The sequence below is a fragment of the Parambassis ranga genome, chromosome 24 (genome assembly GCF_900634625.1).
Source record: "Parambassis ranga chromosome 24, fParRan2.1, whole genome shotgun sequence".
Lineage (NCBI taxonomy): Eukaryota > Metazoa > Chordata > Actinopteri > Ambassidae > Parambassis > Parambassis ranga.
Window position 1 is genome coordinate 11,982,257 of NC_041043.1, and position 23,294 is coordinate 12,005,550.

Here is a 23,294-nt window from a genome sequence, read left to right on the forward strand (position 1 = left end):
TCTTACTTTTGCTCTTTTCTACACCCATAACTCCTTCTGTCTACTTTCTTTTCTTTTGGAGTTTTTTATATCCCCCTCTCTCCCTTCATAAAACACTTCCGCTATGTGTACCGTTTTGTATATTTTAGCTGTCTCCTATTTTTGCTGGCTATGATACCATCTTTCTTTCTAGCGGCACTGTTAAATTTCTTAGTCTCAAGGATTTTTTGCCGTAATTTTTGAAGGAACTGGCCTGAGGTTAAAAATAAATGGACAGTAGAAATGTGGAAAAATAATGAGCCACGAGACACAATGCATGGTCTTAAGCCACTCACCGTGTCTACATAGGGATCCTGAATGAGTTCCTTATAAAAGGGGCTACAGCCTTGACGCTCCAGGTTGGAGTTCTCACACTCCCCTTCCTGGCTAGTGGCTCCTGCGCCGTGACCCTGAGGAGCCATCAAAACATCATTAAACTTTCACAACATGCCCACACCACTGTCATCTCTCTCTGTCTCACACACACACACACATCTTCCCCATTTTTTCTCTCTTTTTCTCTGTAGAAACGTGCATCCGCAGACACCACACCCAACCCCAACCCTCATCCACCAACTGCTGCTGAGACCACAGAGACGCCATCAACCCATATCCCAGCAATCACTGACCCGGCCCAGCCGCCAGCAACCATCAGATACTGAAATATTCAACAGGAGGCCTAATTAATTATGCAAGAGATGAGCTCTTGATTGGTTGTTTTTAGATGAAGTCTGCGAGACAGAGTAGGTGCGATGTGGAGGCATGGACAGACAAGCTGTCTGTGTGTAAATGCACAGTCAAACAGTGAGCCTGGAAGGCGCTGCAGTAACATCTATACATCTATAGTGATTGCTCTGTTTTCTGCTAATTGCTCAGTCAAGCCTTTTTCACGGCACACTGCTATTTATTCACCCGCAAAGACATGAGGACATGTCTAATCTGCTGACACTCAAAGGGGGCAGCGGTGGCGCAGTGGTATAGCAGGGTTGTCCAAAAACCGGAAGTGGTTCGATCCCAACTCCTCCCTAAGTCATTGTTGTGTGTCCTTGGGCAAGACACTTCACCCTGCCTGTGGCGCGCCTTGCTAGTCATTGTATGACACTGCTTGGCAGCAGCCTTAAACAATTTCCCTCTGGGATTACTAACGAATCATTCTTTTTCAAATATTACCTAAGTGCCGTCTATGGGATCATAGAAATTTTAAAACCTTAATTACTTTACACAAACCAAAAATGACCAGGGTCTGTAATATAAGCCCTTCTAAGAAAAGTGCTCCTTGTTTAGCCATAGTACAAATCACTGTTACACACTGATATTATGTAGTCTACGTTTCAACGCTGTGAGCACCTTAAAGTGAGGATTGGAATCTCTATAACTGGAAGGTTCTTAAAACAAAACTAGCGAGAGATGTGTCTTGAGAGCGTAGAACAATTGCCAAGACACTTCTAAATGATTGTAGCCAAATCTAGAACTGAAGTGTCAAAGAAGACAGTCACAGGACCTGTACAGAGGATGGACTGTGAGAAAAACACCACTTGTGCAGAAAAGACACTTCAAAGTGAAGCTGATGTATACAAGGCACAACGTGGAGAAAGACTACACATACTTGAAGTGTGTCATTTGGTCAGATGAAAGAAAACTACAAGGTTCTCACAGTTATACACGGCCGTGGCAGCATAATGCTGTGGGGACACTTCAGTGTCTTGTCTTGTCTTGTCAGGGTGGAAAAAAATCACAAAAAAACACTATCTGAATATCTTAAGAGAAAACCTGAAGCAGTCAGCAGCCAAAATGGGCCTTGGTTGTGGTTTTCTCTTTAAGGACACCAAATCTTCTAGTGTCACCGATTTTCTAGTGAAGAACTACTTCCAGGAGAGCAAAATGAACGTCACTGAATGGCCTCCACAAAGCTCAGACTTAAATCCAATTGAAAATCTACTGACAGCTTGTACAGCGTCAACAGATGAAGGTGAAAAACGGTGCTACCAGTTTAATTCATTCGTTTTACCGGAAATCAGCTCGTATGTTCACCACAGATTATATAAATAATAATTATAAAACAAGACAGCCAGTGTATTCTTACATGCAGCGGCCGGAGGTAGTTGAGTGACTCCTTCCACCAGCGATGGTCACTCACTGCAGTCAGCACTGCTTTGGTGGTCAGTCCTGTAGTGGTCAGCACTTTCATGGTCTTTGCTGTGGTCCTGTGCAGCAGGTCCCCTGCCGTCCCCACAGCGGAGCTTGCAGTGGACGTACAAGCCTGGGGTCAAGCGGGGACAAGATGAGAGCCAAGTTATTTTGTGTGTCACAGTAGTCTGCAGAAGTAAAGGAGATCAGCATCTGTTTCCTTACAGAAGACCATAGGACACATTTTAAGTTGAGGACTCTAGAGTATCAGTGTGGTGTTAGAGATGGTTCTGTTCGGTTTTTTATTAGGTACTTGAGAGGAGCACTCCAATGCACGGCTGTGTTTGTTTGTGCGGTGCACAGGGGAATTGCAGTGTACTGCTCAAGCAGCAGAGCCTTCTTATTTGAGAGAAATAAAATGAGGGCTTGTACAGAAAAGTTGCCAAAAGTCACACAGGGAAAGGACACTTTTAAGTTTGTGTTGGGCAGATTGATTATACAAAAAAATAAATAAATAAATCTGTAGCTCTTGAAGTGAAGGGACTGGGATTACACAGTTTTATATATAAAAATGTATTTATCGATTCTTTTCTTGACCCAAACACCCTGAAAACACACCCAGTACTTTAGTAAAACCTCTATGTTTTAGAATGTAGCAATAAGCTACAGAGAGCACTGATGCTAAATTATATCTAAATTATGTGTCTGCTTAATACAACAAGGGGCAAGATCTCTCTCATAAACCAAAAACTGTCCTTTTTATATGATATAATGCACTAATATATGAAAAAATCAGAGATGTTTTGAGACTAGGATGCTGTGGTTGGGCTATAAACATGTTTATTACCCCTGTAAGGCTGCTCATTTAAACTTGGAGCCACTGTAAGGATTTACTTTTTTTGAGCCAGCCTCAAGTGGCCAGTTGGGGAACTGCACTGTTGCACTTTTTCGTATCTAGGTTATCTAGGTTATATAATATATGAGTGATGCTGATCTTCATAACTATTCCTCCTCTATCTGTCTCATGTTCACTCATGTTGAACCTTTAATGCAAAGATACTGGAAAAACAACATTAAAAAAATAAATTATATATATATATATATATATATATATATATATATATATATATATATATATATATATAATTTATTTTTTTAATGTTGTTTTTCCAGTATCTTTGCATTAAAGGTTCAACATGAGTTCAACACATATATATTGTATACAGTTGCCTCATGTATTATATATTTTGAGAAATTAGAACTAAAACTTAGATAAAGAAACTTCTTATACAGAAAGATCTGCATTATTAAAATGAAAAAAAAAAACATATAAATAAATGGAGTAGTGTACTCTTTGTGGTATTCTTGAAACTAACTATGATATTCTGGTCACTGCACACATTTGAAAAAAAAAATAATGTAAAACAACATTAAAAGGGCCAGTGGGCTGGGGCCAAATCTTTTAGTGCCCTTCATCAATACTTTATTTGGCTGAGGGTTAAGGGTCAGGAAATGAAAGAAACACAGCACACTCTAGATGTCACTAAGCCCTTTAAGAAGACCATTCTAAGTTACCTAAGATAGCATAGCCAAGGTGGATACACACACATACTCATCTAGGTGGCTTAAATACAAGTGTGAATTAAGGACATCAATACAACAATAAAATGACAACAGACAGCTTCAAATGAGCACCTGTCCACACACAAAGGGGATGCAATGCCAAGTCATGAAACATTAACACCCACTCAAGGCATCATAAAGCTAGCAGTGCTGAAGGGGAGGAGGCATAAATAAACCAAAGGAGCTGAGCAACCTTAACACTAGATTTACACCTCATCAAATATGGAGAAGCAGGAAAACACACAAACTGAAAGGGAGGATAGAAACACACTTAGACAACTCAGACAAAGGACATATACTAGAAGCACATCCACAAACCTGAGGGGAGTCTGTCTCATCCACGTCTCGATCGGTCTCAGTAATAACGGGCTCCATTTGATAATTAACAGCCTGATACAAGACCTGCACGACAGAGAGAAACAGAGCAAAAATAAGATTTGTTATTTTCACTAGGAAAATTAGTTTCTTTCATGTTATCCGATTGGTGAAAGGAGGAATTCATCACGATGTTCCTGGAAACCCTTTTTAGTTTGTTTTCTGTTACCACTTTATCAATTTGCAGGCAAGCAGCGAAGTGCAACAGCCAAAAAGCTTTCTCACCACAGGCTGCACATGACTGAGCTTTGAGAAGTTCAATCAATCACAGAGTAATGTCCTCCTCTCAGATTGTGTGGTTTCATCAATCTAATACTTTTTAAAGGCCAAAAAAGGCAAAACATTCAGGGAAAGAGGAGAAAATCATTTTTTAATTCATTATGTTTTTGTTATTATTATTGTCTTGCAAATAACATCCCTCTAATTCATCTTTGATGGCAGAACTGGGAATCATTTCTCTGAGTGCCTGACATCAGTCAAAAGTCTGTGTTTAGTTTCTGTGTGATTTGAACTTCCCTTCTCTTACATGCAGGATAATTTCTCCTTTCTGCTTCTCCCTCGTGGCCTTGAGCTGCTTTGTCACACAGTCTATCTTTAAAGGCCAAGTAATGCTTTTCTATTTCTGTGTGTCAACAAGGACCTGATTAGACAAAAAATGTCTTCATCGCCTCAAACTTCAGGGTCACCTCTGAGGACACGCAGCCCAAAATCTGTGATTGCACAGGCTGTTTACACACCGACTGCATATGCACCGGGAAGATAGAAGGGATGTTTTGATTGAGAAGCTGAGTGAGAGGTTATTATGTGTTTTCACAGCTTTACAATTCAAACAAGTTGACAACACAGCAGCAAGGCACACAGGTGGTGTTTAAAGTGCAGTATGGCTGCATGTAGCAGCAGTTGGAGTGGAAACCCCTTAGCCTATATAGCACAAGGTCACAGAAGCACCCTTGTGTTTGTTGTAAGGAGCCATGACCCTCACGATTTTCCCCCCGAAAAATTCCTTGTAATAGTACCTATGACTCCAATAGCTGCCACATTGAGAAGTTCTCTGATGATACAGCCATTGTTGGACTTGTATCTATCTAGAGGGGACGCTGTGGAATACCGGGAGGTGGTCAAGGATGTTCACATCAATGCTGCCAAGTCAAAGGAGATGGTGAGTGACTTCCAGAACATCCAGGGACTGGACATTGAGATGGCAGATGTATGTAAGTACCTGGATGTTCACATCGACAATAACCCGGACTGGTCGGACAACACAAGTGTCCTTTACAGGAAGGGCCAGTGCTGTCTCCATCTCATGAGGAGACTGAGGACATTCTATAACACCATGGTGTTGTGCTTTCTACACTGTGGCCTGCTGCTGTGTTAGGAAGGGGGTAGCTCTGTCCTGGGCTACCCTGTGGACTCACTGGACTCAGTAAGTGTTCCCCCTCACAGAAAGGCCACGCTGTCAAGCATCCGGAACAAGCCCTCCCCTTTCTGTACGAGACAATGTGGACCTTCGGCTTCAGACAGCAACAGTCAAACACAAAAAAATATACCAAGAAATAGTGATTCATCATCAAACCCGTGTTGGTCTAACCTGAGTTTGAAGGTCACTGGAGGCAGCCAGTAGGGCGTGGATGGTGTCTGGAGGGCAGTGCGTGAGAGAGAAGGCTAACAGCTCTTGCCGGGCCTCCAGGTCTCCATAACCCTCACACTGACCGAGAAGACTGCACACACCCCAGGCTGGACTGTAACCTGGGAAAAAAAGAAAACAACATAAGGGGAAATGGCTTTTAAATGAAAGTGTCCATCCATCGCTTATTTACCCTGAGTCCAATTAGACAGACACCTGTTAACACATTATGCCACACAAAGTGAAACATTAAGAAAGTCTGTCTAGAACAGAAAAACCAGGGATATAACACAAAGATATGACAATATAATAAAGAGCAACCTTCAGGCTAATGGGATATTAATACATATTTAAGTCTAAAACACATTCCCCCTTGAGGAAAATATCAGCACGACACATTGTAATAACTGTGCTACATTTGTTCCAGCTTCATCACAGTCTGAGACCAGCACTCCGCCTTGACTTCATTCTTTCAAACAGATTCAATTATTCCCATCGCGTTCGCAGACTGAGAACACAGTCCACAGCTTATCTGATTACACCTGCTCTCCCTCTCTCAGACACCTTTACTCATCTACACAGGAAGACTCAATGAAATTCACTTACATTTTTCTGTGGCGTAACATCAAACGGTGGGTCAGACAAAATATCATTATCACGCTGACTACCTTAAATTCTGAAATAGGAATATTACACTGGACTGGTATTTGTGATACATCTACTCCTCCTTTCCTCCTCTTTTTTGCATTCCAATGCAAGAATGCTCAGAAGAAGGATGTAACACGTCTACAGCTGATAAGCAGTTGTTTAGAGTAAAGACACAATCCACAATGAAAGTGATAATTAAAGACACCTCTGTAGTTACTAAAATCTCTGATAATGTTTGATTTTCAAATCGTTAAACAGGTGAAAGAACACAGTCTGTGTGTGTGTCTTGCACTCCGTCTGTATTTCTGGCATTGTAGACGCTGTGCCGGTTCCAAAAAAATTTTTTTTTTCTTTTTATGACAACTTGGGTGTGTTCCATTTTAGTCATTAATGTTTATGATTTGTATTTGGGTGGATTTCAGTTCCAGATAAGTGGTTTAGAAATTAAAGCTATATTGGGAATTTAAAAATACAGCACAATTAAGCATTTTTGTCTGATCTATTAAATTGAGAAGTTAATGTTGCCAAAGAACACACAAGTACATGGCACCAAATTACACAGAATGCATGACTGCAGGAACTCAGTGATTGATTATTTGCTTCTTATCAGCCCCCTCAGGTGATGTGTTTGTTTCCACTGCATTGTAAAACCCACCAGGCTCATAAGGTGACATCATAAATCAATATTTCTCACATAATAAGTCTACAAAACCATTTTTTTCCTCATCAGTGCATGGTCATGTTTGCTCTTAGTCTGCTTTAGTTTACTTTTTTTCTTTTAACTTCTAAACCAGCGCCAACCAATCAGCATCAACTCCTGTTTTTAAGCATGATTTTCAACAGCAGGGTATAATTTAGGTAGCCAGAAAAATGGGCACTGCTTTTGTTAGCATAATTCCCTGTAGAACAAGGCAAGAGATATTGATTTATTATATTACCCCATTAGCCTTAACCTTAGCTTTAACACTTAACAAGCTGATAATAGAGCTTCTCCTGTAAACATGTGCATCCTTGAGCAAGTTCTGGCGGTCAAACTATAGGTATGTGTAAAAGTGTGTGCCGGAAAATGGCCTGTTTGTTCCTGCATTGAAAACATTAATGCTGAGGTCAGGGATATGATGGAGGTCGCGTTACATTTTTCTTCTTTTTATTCCTATAGCAACCGCGGTGTCAAGGGTGGTTCATTTTGTTTCTTATGTTCAGTAGAATCTTTTTTTCCTCTCCATACTGCCCAAGATTTGCAATAATAACTTCTTAAAGGCCTTAGTGACATCTAGAGTTTGCAAACTTCGACCGACCTAGTACATTTCCCTCAATGCTCCCTTTTCTAGGTAGGAAAAATCACCTGGCTCATACATACGTAAAGGACACAACACATACCCAGGAATAATCCTTTTAGTAAGTCGGAACACACTGTAGCCTGTGTGCTTTGTGGTGTTTCACGGATGGCTACTCACCTGCAGCCATTAGGTCCTGACAGTGGATGTAAGAGGCCTTGAAGTCCAGACACTGTAGAGCTTGCTCCGCCAGCAGGGTCAGCACTTGGCCTTTTCGTGTAGCCTCATCGTCTCCTAGTCATGCATTCACACAGATATTCATCTTAAAGGTACGACACACAAACATGAAAGGCTTTGGGAATTAATTTTCATCTTGAAAACATGTCAACATGTCAATGCTAAACAGCAAGTCTCATAATCCTGCATATCGCTTAGAATATCTGATTTAATGAGTCTCTTAAGAGATCTTAGATCTTCATATGGGTGTGCTTGCACACAGGCTCAAGGTTGAAATGTAAGGATGTCCACATGTATTAGCTGCACCACAGCCAGGCCTTGAGACTACATAATAATTGGCGTCTACCCTAAATGAGGTGATTGCTGTGTCTGTTCATCTCAAGAGAGACCATGAAATATTAAAAAAAAGCCCACCTGACCATCTGGTTAAATATCTTAGTGTTGGTGGGATTGGGTGTGGTGTTAAGATTCATGTGGGCGCTCAGGACAACCCCTCTGATCTGTGTGTAAGCTCCATAAACAAAAGGGTAAGGACAGGAGGATCAAAAGAGGCATAGTAGGGGGTAGGATCACAACTTCTGAACAAACCTGCACACTGAAGATCAAAGAATGGGAGTTGAGATGAAGAAATGCGGTGGCACTAGACTGGTCTGAGCGTGTGAGAGCGTGTGTGTGGATAGCAGTGTTTACTGGGGGGGTGTTTGTCAAATATTTTCATGGTGACTGGAGAAACGGTGTCTTCAAAGGCTGTCAGGACCTCAATATAGAGGAGGATTGTGCATGTGTCAGCACATCTCAGTTCACTCCTGGGCCAACTGCTTTTATCAGAAATATTCAGTGGCATTTATTTCAACCTGATCTAACATCTTGGAAATCCAATTGAAACCTTTACCTGCCCTTGACGGGCCAATCAAAGGCTCTGATGAAAAGGTGAGGAATGTCAAAACAACAGCAACTAAATAGACGTAGACCGACTCCGGAGGCTCCTTTACCAGATTATTACAGGGGTTTTTGTCAAAGTCAGCACAATTTGGAATATCATAATCATTGATTCATTCAGACAAAAACATTTTTACTTGCCTCCACCTCATAAAACTAAATGATTTACAGCATTTCTTTAGAGGCTGGAACCAAAGCCTAAGGGTTCTTAACTGCTGTGTTGGTGATACCTGCATTAAAAATTCACTGCAGAGCCCTGGAGCTATGCACCCTTCAAAAGCCTCCCTCCTGCATTTATTTATTTAAAAATGTGTTTATTTCTCCTCTCATCTCCCTTTGCCACCCCCCCAAAACCACAGAGAGAGAGCTTCCTGCTGACAGAATGTGAGCACAGCACAGACAGAAATGCCACAAGGCCGGTTAGCAGCTCTCCTTTTAGCTGGTGACAGGCCTCTGAGAGGGGAGTCAGAACTATGAGGACAACACCCAGACAGAGAGACAGACATAGAGGAGTCAAAACAGAGTGATAATGAGGACAGATAGACCTTTTACGTGGCAATTTTGCCCCTACAGCCGTGATTACTGGGCCAACAAAACCAGATAATTGTGCAACAATTGTGTGTGGGGGAAAAAAAGTAAGGCTGGACAGCACACAGGCTCCAGATCAGCAGCTAAACAAAGCTATGTTCAAGTTACAGAGACAGCAACACACTGAGTCCTGCTAACTCCCAAAGAAAGAAGACATGAGAGAATAGACCAAGATAGAATCTGTTTACTGAACCGACATTAGATTTCAGAAGCTTCCCTGGCAGGGATTGTGAGAGTGTAGCATGTAGCTTCGAGAGCTGAGTCTCTTGTGTAAGCATTTCTAAAGTGCCCTGTAAATTAACCCAACAAATGTTTAACTTCACAGCTCCCTCAGCACACTGTATAGTCACATAATTGCCTGGTGGTGTGAAGTAACTGCACTTAATTCTTTCCTCTGCAGCGCCACATGTGCACTCCTTACAGACAATCCTGCTAATGGCTTTCAGATATTTCACTTTTCATATTTCCAACAAGAGCTTTAAAATGGATAAAAAACATTATTACAAAACGTAATTTTAAGCATAAGCACCCTGTCAGCAAATTCTAGCTTTTTTAAGATGGATCAATACATTTATCAATGTGAGGGAGCTTTAAAGAGATACAAAAGACATATTAATAAACATTATTACATGATGAAGTATCATTCTGTAATCCCTCTTTACCCGTTGTTTTTGTGGTAATGTTCCTCACAGCTTCAATTTTTACTTAAAGGTAGGGTAGGAGATTTCATTCTGAGGCACTTTTTGTTAAATTAGTGTAACTTCTCTTTACAATCCGATAACAACCAATTAGTTTGGCAGTTTGGCATTAAATCGAAGAATATGAATCATCTGGGGAAGCTATAAAACACTAAAAACATCAGCCAATCCTCCGGGTGGACCCTGTGCGGAGTATTGGCTGGTTGTCACTCTCTTCCTGCTCTGCACGCACCAGAGAGGTACGTGCATGATGGCCGAAGTCACAGACCGCAGCTCGTCTTCAGGTAATGCGCGTCCATGTGATTGGGAGGCGTGGCTTCGGGGTGAGCTCCGAGAGAAAGGGGCGTGTGTTTACTTTCGAAATCTGGCTGACTCACTGAGTTTTCAAAATCTTCTACCCTACCTTTAAGTGATGTTACCGTAAATCTGTCAGATGTTTGAGATTAAAAGTTGTTCTGTTTCAGTCTGCATGGCCTGTTCCTTCCTTTCTCTGAGCCCTGTCCTCATGTCCCCTCAGCTCCTTTCATTGAGCCCTTTGTACATGTCGACCCAAAGCCAGTTGCGGAGCTCTTACCCCGTTGATGCCTGGACTTTTTTCTTGATTCTTGACCATATGCCAGGTCTTCATTCAGACATGAAGCGGGCCTCAAATATAACCACAAGATGACATAAAAACTATTTGTTTGTTACAATAAAGTGTGCAGCCATTCCAACCCATCAACCATCCTTTTTACAAAGTTTAAAATGGTGGCATGCAGACCTGATGAACCGTCACTGAATCCATCTCTAACTAAAACTTGAAAACAGGAAAAAAAAAACAGGGTTTTGACAACACACAAAGTAATGTTTCTGGGGAATTAAATTTGCTTGCTCAGTGAGTGTGTGTGTGTGCTTAAGTATGGATTTTTTTTGCTTGCAAGCTGCAACACCTCTCATGAAGATGAATTTCCCTCTTGTGTGAGAACTGTCAGCCAACTTAACTGAAATGCACCCACACACACGCTGGGGTAAGGATATGTAGGCTGTCTTTCTCTTAATCTCCTGAGCTCTGTGATGGAACTGCCACTGGAGCAGCGCAGTTTATTTAAATTGACCAAAACAAATTTTAACATAATAAAAGAAGAGAGGTGCTATGAGGTGACAAAGTGTGCGATCATGCGTGTGTGTGTGTGTGTGCCTGTAAGTACCTGATACTCGGAGAAGGGAAGCCAGATTGAGGAGCGTGGTGGACTGCTTATAGGATGTGGAGCAGTGGGCGATGCACTCTTCTATGAGAGACAGACGGTCTGATCGCAGTCGCACTGGAGGGAAGACAAGGAAGGCAGAGAGGAGGAGTGTCACACTTGTTTTGCTAATTACTGTATTCAGTCTGGAACAAGTTACAGCTGATGATAAAGTGATAGCAAATTATGTACAGTGAATGATGATGCAGCTGCTGTCACCATGTCAGGAAAAATTATGAAATGCGACGTAATTCATATGGCACATCACTTCCACTGTGCTTTATTGGATGATACTGAGTTTGTTTTTTTCTCTGCATAATTAAATATAAAAATGGGCATCAACGAAAAACAGCAGAATTAAAAAAAAAAAAGTTATTTAAGCATAGAACAACTGCTGTCTATGAGAACATATGTGGTCACGCGTCGTTACCTTGAGCTATTTTTTTTCAGCTTTTTCCTGCTTTTGTCGTCTATTTGTTCTGAGCACTGTGTTAATTATGGACTTCCCAGAAAAACACCATGGTGTTGTCATCATCATCCTTTTCAACTAACCAAACACATACACTCATCCTAGGAAACATGAGAATGCAAAAACTCATTTGCCAGATCTGAGTGATGCTGGTGAGCATCTTGTTGTCATAGAAACAAAACCCAGGTGCTGTCGCTGTAGCACTTTTTTGTTATGATATTTTGGGGTATGTTTCTGTTTGTTTCTTGGGTTCAGTTGTTCAGGGTTGACTGTTGTTATGTTACTGTTTTTCCTGGTTTATTGATGTTTATTTTCCCTGTGTCTATAGCTTCCTGTTTAATTTTGAAAGTTTTCTTGTGTGTCTCCATCTGCTTTGCTCCCTCTAAACTAACAAAAGGTCAACGGATAAACCTGAACTAACAAAGTACAAACAAAAGGATAAAAACTCAAACTAAAACAACCCAGAAGAGGACGAACACAATTTAGAGTAGGTAAATACAAGGACCAAGATGTCCAACAAGTAAAATAAAGTCCACAAACAAAGAGATGGTAGGAGGGACGGATGGACAATAACAGGAAGCAAAACAGATGGAGACAAACAAGAAAACTAGATATTTCAAAATGAAACAGGAGGTTAAAAATAAGAGGTAAAACATGAATAAACAAAAAAAAGAACAGACAAAAAAATAATCCTTTTGAAGCACAAGGAACAGAGAGAAAGAAGACAAGCAACTAAACCCAAAATCAAAACATTTTTCATGAAATACTGGGATGAAGCAGCATCAGCATCCTGTCAGTGCTTTTCTGCAAATGACCAATTACAAGTAATTATATTAAAAACCTGTGACAATTTGGATTCACTAACTTAGTCTTGTTTGTGTGAAGAAAAACAGCTTTTCACAGTTTTATACCAATAAAAAAACTGAATTTGGACTGTTGGTCGAACAAAACATAACCCAGCTTGAAGAATTCGATGAAAATAATTGAGAAAAAGTAAAAAATATCCGTTAGTTCATTGGAGAAAAATAGAGAAAAAGGCAGTATAAAGCAAGCCCACATAAATAAGGGCCATTAAACATTAATACACTGCAGATGCTCTTGGCATATCTACCTTCCATATCAATGCCAATTTATATATAGTATCTGTGATAAGCCAATTTTAGAAGGCTTAATACTAGAGGGGTTCTTTGATGTATATATCAGAGCCTGAATTGTACAACCATTAATGTATAATTCCTGCCAGCCAAGGTTTGGCTTTGTAATCCTTTAAAAACAGCACTTTTCTGAGTAGCTCTAGTATAAGTCTGTTATAGTCTGAGGATTGTGTATCCTCTTTATGTTTCTTCCATATTATGTTGCACTTTCTTTTATAGCATGTTGTTTAGCATCAACCAATTTTACCTCTCAGCATGTCAGACTGACTGATCGACAGGATTTATGATGTGAGTTTATGACACAGACACACCTTTCAAAATTCAATTTCCATATCTCTTCAAACTGGCAGTGGAAACCTGAGAAGCAGCATGTTGAGAGCCTCTGTAGGCCTCTGTGCATTCACGGCGCCCTGTTGAGGATCTTTATAGCTTGGCATCACTTTGGGCGAGGCCTAGAGGGATTTCTGGGGAGGGTGGTGTGTCTATGAAGCATCGCCTAGGGCTCTGCAGGAGGGCTGCTGTAGACAGCCTAAGCTGGATCACCTATGCTCAAATCCTTCAACTTGATATTTGTGCATGTTTATCTGCAAGAGTAGGAACTTACGAGGATAAAGCTTTTACTTTCTGAAAAGATAATATATATATGTATTTTAAATTTTTTTGTGTGTGTGTAAAATATCTGTTAGTCCTTGAGTCAGAATGAGAGCACCACTGGCATTTCAGAGCTATGGAACCACTCTGGCTCTAAGCAGTGGAAGTACATAAAAAAGTCATGACTGATACAAAATCCATGTGTTGCAAGTTTGCAACAAAGAGTTTTCACTTTACTATGTGTTTCACTTTCTCCTCCTGTTTTTTTACATTCTAAGTGGGCAGTTAAAAAAAGAAAGAAAGGAAGGAAGCGACTAGAGAGAGAGAACCGGTGAGAGACAGCAGTTTATGCTTCGCTCTGTCACAGCAGTTTTATGCAGACAGCTCAGTTTGATGAGGGCAAAGAAGGGGAGAGAGCAGAGGCCTGCAGGGCAAACAACACCTCGGTGCAGAGGTGAGGCGACGAGGGGCCACATCGGTTCATTCGGTTCATGCCACATTTTCCTTTCAGAAGAGATGCATGCTTGGAACTGCAGTGGTGGGGTACCAGAGTGGGGGCAGGAAGAGCATGGAGGTGAATACAGATTGGCCAAGTTTACAGCTGGAGTAGGCATGTAAGAGTCTGACTATGTGTGTGTAGGTGAAAGCCCACATGTACAAGCTCAATTCTTCAATCCTAACTAGGAAAACAGGCTGATCCGTACATAAACATAAACATATAGAAGGATGGAGCCAATGACAGCGAGGGGGGCTTGGGTGCTGTCTGGAGGATGGAGCATTTAATCTCAAATTCTGAATTAAAGCATATAGATAGATGGCTATTTACATGTCACCTACCTAGCTGCCTACATACCTACTTATCTATATTTTACCTTGGAGTGGCAGGATGTTGACGTTGAAATCTTCCAGCTGGCTGAGGGCATTGATGAGGTCAAGTTCCTCCTGGATGGATGGAGGACAGTCTGTGATCAGCTGGAGACATGTCCTGCCAACAAAACAAACAAACAGTTACAAACAAGTGCCAACCACTACATATTCCAATCATAGATTGGAATCATAGATATATATTTGTTTATAATCTAACCAGAACTGATATGCAGTAAAGTGAGAATGACATTGGAGGAGTGTGTGTGAGTTTCGGTCCATTTAATCTTGCAGAACATGTTTGCAGAAGAAGAAATGGACTCCCAGACAAACCGTGTGGGACGGACTACGTTCTCGTTTTTTGTACAAATATCAAAGTTCAAAGCAAAAACGAAAAAAAAAAGGATTGAGTTTGAACATCATGGTCAAACTCCCCAAACAGATTTATTTACAAAGTCTAGACTAATTTGACGGATCTACAGAACAACAGTGAAGATTGTTGTGCTTGCAATACAATCCACACTCATTAGCGTTAATAGGATTATGTAGCACATCACTTAGCATATGTAACAGTACACTGAATGTGTGAGTGCCTGTTTTAAAAGCATACAGCAAAGCAAAACACAGCAGATGGAGAAAAAAAAATGATTAATTTACAAAAAACACAAATCCCAGAAAAAAACAACAGTTTAAAAAGGAGTTCTGATGTCAGCTTCTGCTGTCCTTGGGATGTGACTTCAATAAATAAAACATACACAGATCCGCATTTTTTTTAACCCTCACAGAGAGTAAACAACAACTGACAGAAGAGCAGAAGTGCCTCATAATCCCCATCAGCTTAATGAGAGAAACCCAAGCCATACATCTCAAAAACAGCGTGATTCAATATTGTGAAGTAGACTGCACAACACTCTGCAGAGCACTTCACACAGCTTCCCACTCGTTTCATGGCTGCCGTTCTTGCCAGGAACAAGAGGTTTGTCCTGGCAAGGATGAGCAGAGGAAAGGGCTGCGGATGGGCGAGTGAGAGACAGAAAGAGGGCACACTGATTATGTACTCATGCTGTGAAGTATCTGCAGGCTTGCGTGTGTGTGTGGAGACGGCCTTAGAAAAGACGACGGGGGGAAAGAGAAAAAAAATCCATTTCAGTTTGAAGAGTAATGATGCACTTCGAAGCAAGTACACTATGATTTTCAGATTAACTACTTTGTGCTAAAGAGATACACAAGTTAGCATTTGTACAACACTTATCAATGGAAGACAGAAAACAGAGACTTTGCCTTCTTTTTGATTGAGCCAAGCTGTGCAGCAGCGCACTGATGCAATCATCCTGTTTTTCCCCCCTTTTCCATCAGTTCTGTGTCATTTCTGCTTATGGTTTTCCTCTACTCATACACAATCCAAAATATAAAAGACAACCAACAACAACAAGATGAAACATCTTGTGGGATTATGTCTGACTTCCACCATTTATTAAAGGTGTGCAACAACACATTTCAACACAACCAATGTGAAGCTGTTGAGCACGCTTGAGGTACGATGGCGAAAAAAAGAGTCCAGAAAGAAAGAAAATAAAAAATATTCTTTCTTGCAGTTTTAAACTAAGCTTAGCTACAAACAGCTCTGTTCTTTTGCATCTTTGTGTCTTTTTTGTGTGTGTGTATGTCTCTCCAACTAAACACTCCAAAAGTTGGAGGGGATCCCCGTGTTATTTTAGGTAATCTCTTTGTCCTTGTGTAAACTCTTTGCCTGGTGCCACTGACCGCATCCGTTTAGGCCGCGGGCAGGTGCAGTTTGTGTATATATATATATGTATGTGTCCGAGTGAGTTGTGTAGTATTTAGTACACAGGACTAAAATGTGTGTCTGTGGAGCAGTTATTTTGATCTAAAGGACACAGGGCAGCCGGTCTGTATGGACTATTAATTTCATAGCAACAGGCACATGTTCAGGGCACTACATTCTGCACACGTGCACACACACATGCGTGTGCACACACAGTGGGAGTGTTACAATAGATGATGTTGTCCAAGTGTGTAGAGGGGGGCCTCTGTATTAGTTACTATAAATGAATGACGACCCAATTACTGTCCCACTTCCCTACTAGGAACAGACGGTAAGGTCAGACACCCACCGGCCTCCCTCTGAGATGTGAAAGCAGCAACAGACACACATTCACACACAAATACTCCGTATAAACTTCATGTTATGTGCAACAGGAGATGAAATTAAATCAGGTCACACAGAATTGTTTTGTGTACATCAGATGGCCCCAAATCTTCTACATGACAGTGTTTGTTATTTATCTTTACACTTTTCATATGAAATCTGAAATCAGTCTCTAAATTATTCACAGTATTTAACTATGGACTTAGTGTCTTCAGGAACCCGCAGGTTACTAAGGATCCATTTTAAGTCACTGTGTGCAGTGTCAAGCTGGACAATTTATCACAGGAGTCTATGGAGATTGAGTCACTTTTAGAGCCTGTCCCTAGAGGCTGCAGGGTGAACTGTAACTATTAAAACTTCTGGATTAGCATCTGAATTTGCCCTTTAAAGGCATGTTACACCATTAGATGCATGTTTTGTTTTTGTTTTTTTTTTCATATGAACCTCGACTGTGATGTAGAAAGGCAACAACTCTACAACTTCAACACTGCACTGGCTTCCAAGGACAGTTCAGGAACCCTCCAATAGAATAGACTGTGATAGTCTAGTGAAAGGTTAAAAAAGTTAAGTTATCTTGATCATTAGCAAAAATTAAATAGAAAAAATAGTTGAAGTAAAAACAGATTGCTGGAAGATGTATTCATTATTCATTAATTAAGGATTAAGAGTGCTGCAAATAAAAACCAAAAGTCCTCAAAACTATTAATGTCCAAGGACTCTGAACCAAAACAAAGGGTAATAAATATAAAATAAATGTAAATGAAACTGCGATTCCATCAGTACATTCTGACAAAGAGAAGGACCTTCCTCTGTAAGCCCTCCAGCACAAAACTTCATATAATATAATATTTCAGCATACTTTTGCTGGCAAATCAGTGGTAGGCCCAGGGTGCAGACAACAGGGAGGAAAAGTGAACACTGCTCATTTATCATTGTTATCATCTGGCTCAGAATAGTCAGAGAAGAAGGAACAATTGTTGAATTACCACTAAAAAAAATCAACTGGAAATACCGCTCACCTGGCCAGGCTCATGCAGGGGTCCGTCAGCGCTGTGGAGGAGTTGAAGTACTCTCTGGCAGCAGCCAGCACCAACTCCACACTGTTGTCATAAGCCACCTTCAGAGCATATCCTTTACCTCGGAAAGACAAGCTGACAGGAACATCCTGACTGACCTGAAAACATTCATGCAAAATGTCCCAATCAATAAGGCTACAAAATTCATTATAAGTGGTTTTCATTATAAGTCTGCAGGACCCAGTGGGCAATGGGAGTGCAACACACTTACGGAGAGTCTTATTTAATATACCTTAGAGCAATGCATGAGCTGCCCTGTCAGGCGAAGGTTCTCCACGCGGCTGGAGCACAGCAGGGACTCAACAAAGACCTGGAGCAGACCGGAGGGAGAGGAGATATTATGCAGGAGGAAGGAGCCGCTTAATTCAACCCAAAAGTTTTAATACTGTTTGAGAAGTGCCAGTTATTTTTAACTCAATTCAAAAGGGTGTGGGGGTAGAAACAAGTAGTTCAGTGTGTGAATTATGAAGCAAATTATTATTAAATACCTGATGACATGTCTCCGGTTTTAGACAAGTGTAAACATTGTGCTGCATATCAAGCAGGTCCTGCAGTAGACCTCTCCACACTGTCTCACTCACAGGAGGGTTTCTGGACACACATAAATATTGTGAGATGTTGACAGGCATATTTAAATATATGGACAAAAGTATGTGGACATCCAGGTACTGTGTGTTCACTCTAAGCATTTCTAAAGTATGATGAAGAGTGATAAGTTGAGGTGACGGAGTCATCTAAATTCTTAGATGATGATTCTTAGATAAGTTCTAGTAGACATGCAGCATCAAGGGTTCTTTTCTTTAGAACTAGAAATAGAACATCAATACACAAAAAGTTGCACATAGTGTTCCACTTTTGGTCACGATGTGTATGTGTGTCTTTTGTGAGTTCATACTTGCGTCCAGTGTGACGGCACAGTTTAACCATTAGCTGGTGGGCCTCTTCTTCACTGTTCTGGCTGTTCTTCACGTACGAGATGGGTTTCTGCAGGCCATGTTTCTCCAGAACTTCCACCACACTGTTAACCGTAAGAACAGACACACACGCTTGAATATACAAGGGAAAGGTATGAAACCACACATACGTCTTTGTGTCGCACCACGCTGAAAAGGAGAAGAAACGTATCAAAACAAAACCTGGGAATGATCCGAGGGAGAAAGACGGAAGATGCGCTCTAAGCTGTTCATTATTTTGGCAGCAGAAAGTCATTTGCGAGCCACGGCGCAGATGGAGAAAGCGTAAGGCAAAGAATGAAGAGCAGCATGATGAACTGCACGTCAAGGAGACAGCACCTCTTTGTAAGTGTGTTTGTGTGCATGTGAATGCAGGCAATCTTATATGACCGAGGGAGACAGATAGTCTGTGTGTGTGTGATGGTGAGGGATTAGCATGGCACATCCAGTCTTAACGGGGTCGTGCTGCTACAGATGTTCACTCTCTGCTTCAATTCATTACCATAGTAAACAGGTGCCTGTGTGTTATGTGTGGCTATATGTGTGCAAATGCAAGGCAGACAACAAGCCATGAGATTTACAACTCTGTGTATGTGTGTGTGTGTGTGTGCTCAAGTGTGAATATGTGTGTAAGAGTGTCTGCATGTTCCCTCTGCACACATATTAATGCAGCAGCAAGTGGTAGTGGCAGCAGCTGAAAACAGCTTTTATTCTGGAGGCTCTTGGAGAGCAGACACTTTACATTTACTGCTCGATTCATCTGTGTACAAGTGTGTGCGAATGACAATGCTTCAACTCGAGATGTATAGGGATGCATTTTCCAGGCTGCTTGAGGTGTGTTTGTGCATGACTGTGTGTGCTCTTGTGTAAATATGTGGACATATCTGTCTGTAAAGTACAGACGAAGCGCTAACACTAGGTTTCCTGTCGCCGCTTCCTCCCGCACCTCCTCCTCCTCCTCCTCCTCCTCCTCATCTACATTCTCATTCTCTTCATTTCCGTCTGCTCCTAGCCTTCATCCTCATCACTACTCTGTGTTTGTAAGTTCACCCTGAGGAGAGGGGCGGAGGAGAGACAGGAGGAGAGAAGGTGATTTTAACCTGTAACAGAGAAATTGCCCAAGGCTGTTTGAATACCATGGGACAGACACAGGTGCTTTGATATGCAGTGTGTGCGTGAGTTGGCTGTGCATCCATGTCTCTTTTCTCCCTTGGTGTTTTCCATCAAGTATATAATGGGGGAGAGGGAAGTCATAAGCACTGCTACACACTGCGCCATTTCCAAAGCAATGCACCTATAATCACAGCACTGAAGGGTTGTAGGTGTCAACAATTTGAATGCTGTGTTAACAGGTATGGCAGAGATGCATAGATGAAAAAAGGGGAAGGGGGAAAGGGGAAGAATACAAAGAATCCTCATATATTAAAGACTAATAAGAACAGTGTTAATGACCTACTGTACCTGAGGTGCTTCTCGAGTTTGTCCACCTGATCATGGAGTGATGCGGTGATGTCAGTCTCTGGTCTGTAGATTGAAACAAAAACACAGATGAAGTAAATAAAGTGGAACACAAAGTACAAAAATAGTTTACATAACAAAAGTGTGTGCACGGTCTTTTTGTGTGTGTGTGTGTGTGTTGTACTAGTACAGGGTACTGTATATGTGTGGGTGTTTGGCCTATCACTGTGAGGTTGTACCGATTCCCCACTAAAAATAAAACCCCATGATGCTTTGCCTTGAGGCAAAGGATTCTGGGTCAGGCTGGCCTGTCCCCCACCAGAGTACTGACCCTGATGAAACAACCTTGTGTGTGTGTGTGAGAGAGAAAGTGAATGTGTGTCTGTCTGTTATGTGGACACACACCATCTCTTGCTTTCTGTTTGTCTTATACAAAATCTTGACCTTTCAATCCATTTCTCTGTCTCCTCCTCTTCTTCTCTGACTGCTCCACCGCCTCCTTTCTCCCTCACTCACCATATAATCCCCTGTTCATTTCCCTCATTCTCTCAAAGTATGAATGCATGTTACATTCTTCTGAGCAGAGTTAGACCTAATTAAGCTGTCTAGCAAAAAAAAAAAAATCTGAAAATTGAGTTGAAACTACTGAGTCACGGTTTCTCTCCTACCTTGCAAATCTGTAATATTCTCGACTGGGTTGGCAATTTTGGAGCTTAGTAAGTCAAAGGAATGACTCCTGGGAGTAATGTTAAGTTGGAGGCACTGCACATACATACAGCACAGCTTTGCAGCATTGCTAATCCAAACACTGCAGAAAATAAGACTGGCAAAGTAAAATGTTTCTACATGTATTTGATACCAAATCAGTGCACTACTGCACTGATTTGGTATCAAATACATCGAAGTATTAAAAACAGTGTTAGATGAGGCAGTGATTAAGCTCAATGGAGCTAAATGGAAAGCAAGTGAACACATTTACACGGTGCTGAATATTTCATCAGTTCAACTGTGATTTAAGGATTACTGAATGCATCTGACACTACAGGCGACATATGGGTGTATAAATTCTCTCAGTAAGACAAATCACACTTTCTTGAAGTGAATCAAATCACAGAAAACATTTTATTCCTTAACCTCTGCTTCCTCTTTTGTCGAAGCTCTTTATCATTCTGAACATTTATAAAGAGCGGGGAGCAGAGCGGGGCCTGTTGCTCTCACACAGATGTTTTATTGTAAGCAGGACAATGTTTCTGGTAAGATAAAAGGTGCCTGAGATTATTAAATGTCATTTTTCAATGTGTTGTGAGACCCAGAAACAAAAGTTCCATCATCCACCTACAATGTGGGGTCACAGAAAAAATATATATCTGAAGCAAAATCTCTTGTTCTGAGCAAATAAAAGCTACAAAGGAAGCAGCATCAAAAAGCATCACTGGATGAATTCCCTCAAAATTAATCATATTTGTTAGAGTGTCATCACTCATTTATAACACGATTATTACTATATATTCAAACTACTTGCTGGAGATAGGGATGTTAAAATTTTTTCACTTCTAGCTAGGTTGCTACCAAGGTAATGATACCTCAGAAAAATGTTCCAGTAAAGATAACTTAATGCTCTGAGGTCCACTCCTATGGCCTGAGCAGCCACCACCCATCATACATCAGCACGGTTTGTTCAAGATGAGATAAAAGCTAACTACTAGCTCAACAATTACAAATACTGACAGAATAACATCAACTATGATGCTGTCCTTTCTGGAACACAGTCAACCATTTCTCAAGCAAAATCCTAAACCTGCATCTGGTAAAAGAGAACCTGCGTGAGAAGAAGAAAACATGAGACAGCATATAGATGCAAAATTAATATTAGCCCTCTGGCACAGGATGACTCAACTTTACTCTAAAATACGTACAAAGCTACTTTACCATCACTGTAAGGCCAAAAACATCTATTATAAAGATGTATAGTGCACATAGACACATCTTCTTTGACAACAAGGAAACAATATGACTATTTTAAAACCAAAGTGTAAATAAAAAAGTTACATGAGGACACGGTATTTATTATTTAAGGGCTTAAAATCACAACTTCAAGCAAGACTGACAAATGATATCTTAAGTTACCAGCATTAAACGTACAAGCTCGGTTTTGTACAATAACACAGCACAGTTGAAAGTGGCACTGTTTCCAACCTACACCACAGTATCCTGTTTCAGCGCAGTTATCCCCCTGCTGTGTGAAATGCGTGTGATCACAGCATGGCACACCGCTGTGTAGCTAAAGTGAGCTATGTGAGCCAGTTGAAAACAGCAACAGATGTCACAAAAAAGTAAGGCCTTTTCCTCGCCAGGAAAAAAAACAAAAGAACAAAAGTGGTAATTTAATTCTTCATAATCTAAATAATCATATAGTTATTAGAGCTACTCTCTTTTTTGCCTCTCTTTTTTTTCCTTTTCAGTCTTTTATTATCACTTTCTCTTCTTCAAATGCCCACACAGTCTCATGGGGAACTTAAAGGACAGGGCCTCTCGCCAAATGAAATAAAATGTGTTACAGAAGAGGTGGGAGAGAGAGTAAGAGAGTGCAGCAGTGACAGCAATAGTAGAAAATACTGTATAGACCGTAGCTTGGCTAAGTGATGGGTCCTTGGAGTCAGAGTTAAGCATGAAAAAAGGGAGGAGGCGGAATAAAGGGAAGGTGCAAAGGGAGGCAGGCAGAAACAGAAGTGGTAGTTAGGTTTATTGATAGGTCCTGAGAGAGAAGGAAAGGTGGAAGGAAGGGAAAGAGGTGGGAGGGATCAATGTATTCTTGGTAGGTGAGGTGTGTGCTGGACTGCTTTAGCAACACACGTTTACACAATCTAAATGAAGATCAATGTTGTCGTTTGATTATGATTAGCTGTGTGTGTGTGTGTGTGTCTGACCCGTAGCCCCTCTGTGGCAGGCACTCCAGGATGTCATAACAAAGGCTGAGCTGGTCGTCTCTCTCACAGCTGTAGATGCACTCCAAAGCGACAGCCATCAGCTGGTCCGGGTCCCCAATGATCTTCTTTTGGCACTAAAGCAGATGACAGGAACATCAGTGTACAGTGCACTGTGAACATGCAGCGTATTTGTACATACATGCAGGAATACCGAAATTTGTTTGAGTATTCTTTTGGTGTGTCTGTATACTGTGT

At 41.1% G+C, this 23,294-nt stretch overlaps 1 protein-coding gene across 1 annotated transcript in view; it reads right to left on the reverse strand.

Moving 5' to 3' along the window:
• The window catches only part of nbas (NBAS subunit of NRZ tethering complex), a 130,764-nt gene that overhangs the window by 70,010 nt on the left and 37,460 nt on the right, over nucleotides 1-23,294 (reverse strand). Inside the window, exons 26-38 of the mRNA XM_028397428.1 lie at nucleotides 23,040-23,173; nucleotides 20,116-20,178; nucleotides 18,597-18,719; nucleotides 18,190-18,292; nucleotides 17,934-18,011; nucleotides 17,645-17,799; nucleotides 14,464-14,576; nucleotides 11,342-11,455; nucleotides 7,873-7,986; nucleotides 5,732-5,889; nucleotides 4,087-4,170; nucleotides 2,102-2,278; nucleotides 315-428 (exon numbers count right to left, since the gene is read on the reverse strand). Of these exons, the coding sequence (XP_028253229.1) occupies nucleotides 315-428; nucleotides 2,102-2,278; nucleotides 4,087-4,170; nucleotides 5,732-5,889; nucleotides 7,873-7,986; nucleotides 11,342-11,455; nucleotides 14,464-14,576; nucleotides 17,645-17,799; nucleotides 17,934-18,011; nucleotides 18,190-18,292; nucleotides 18,597-18,719; nucleotides 20,116-20,178; nucleotides 23,040-23,173 (1,530 nt within the window). The remainder of the gene's footprint in view (nucleotides 1-314; nucleotides 429-2,101; nucleotides 2,279-4,086; nucleotides 4,171-5,731; nucleotides 5,890-7,872; nucleotides 7,987-11,341; nucleotides 11,456-14,463; nucleotides 14,577-17,644; nucleotides 17,800-17,933; nucleotides 18,012-18,189; nucleotides 18,293-18,596; nucleotides 18,720-20,115; nucleotides 20,179-23,039; nucleotides 23,174-23,294) is intronic.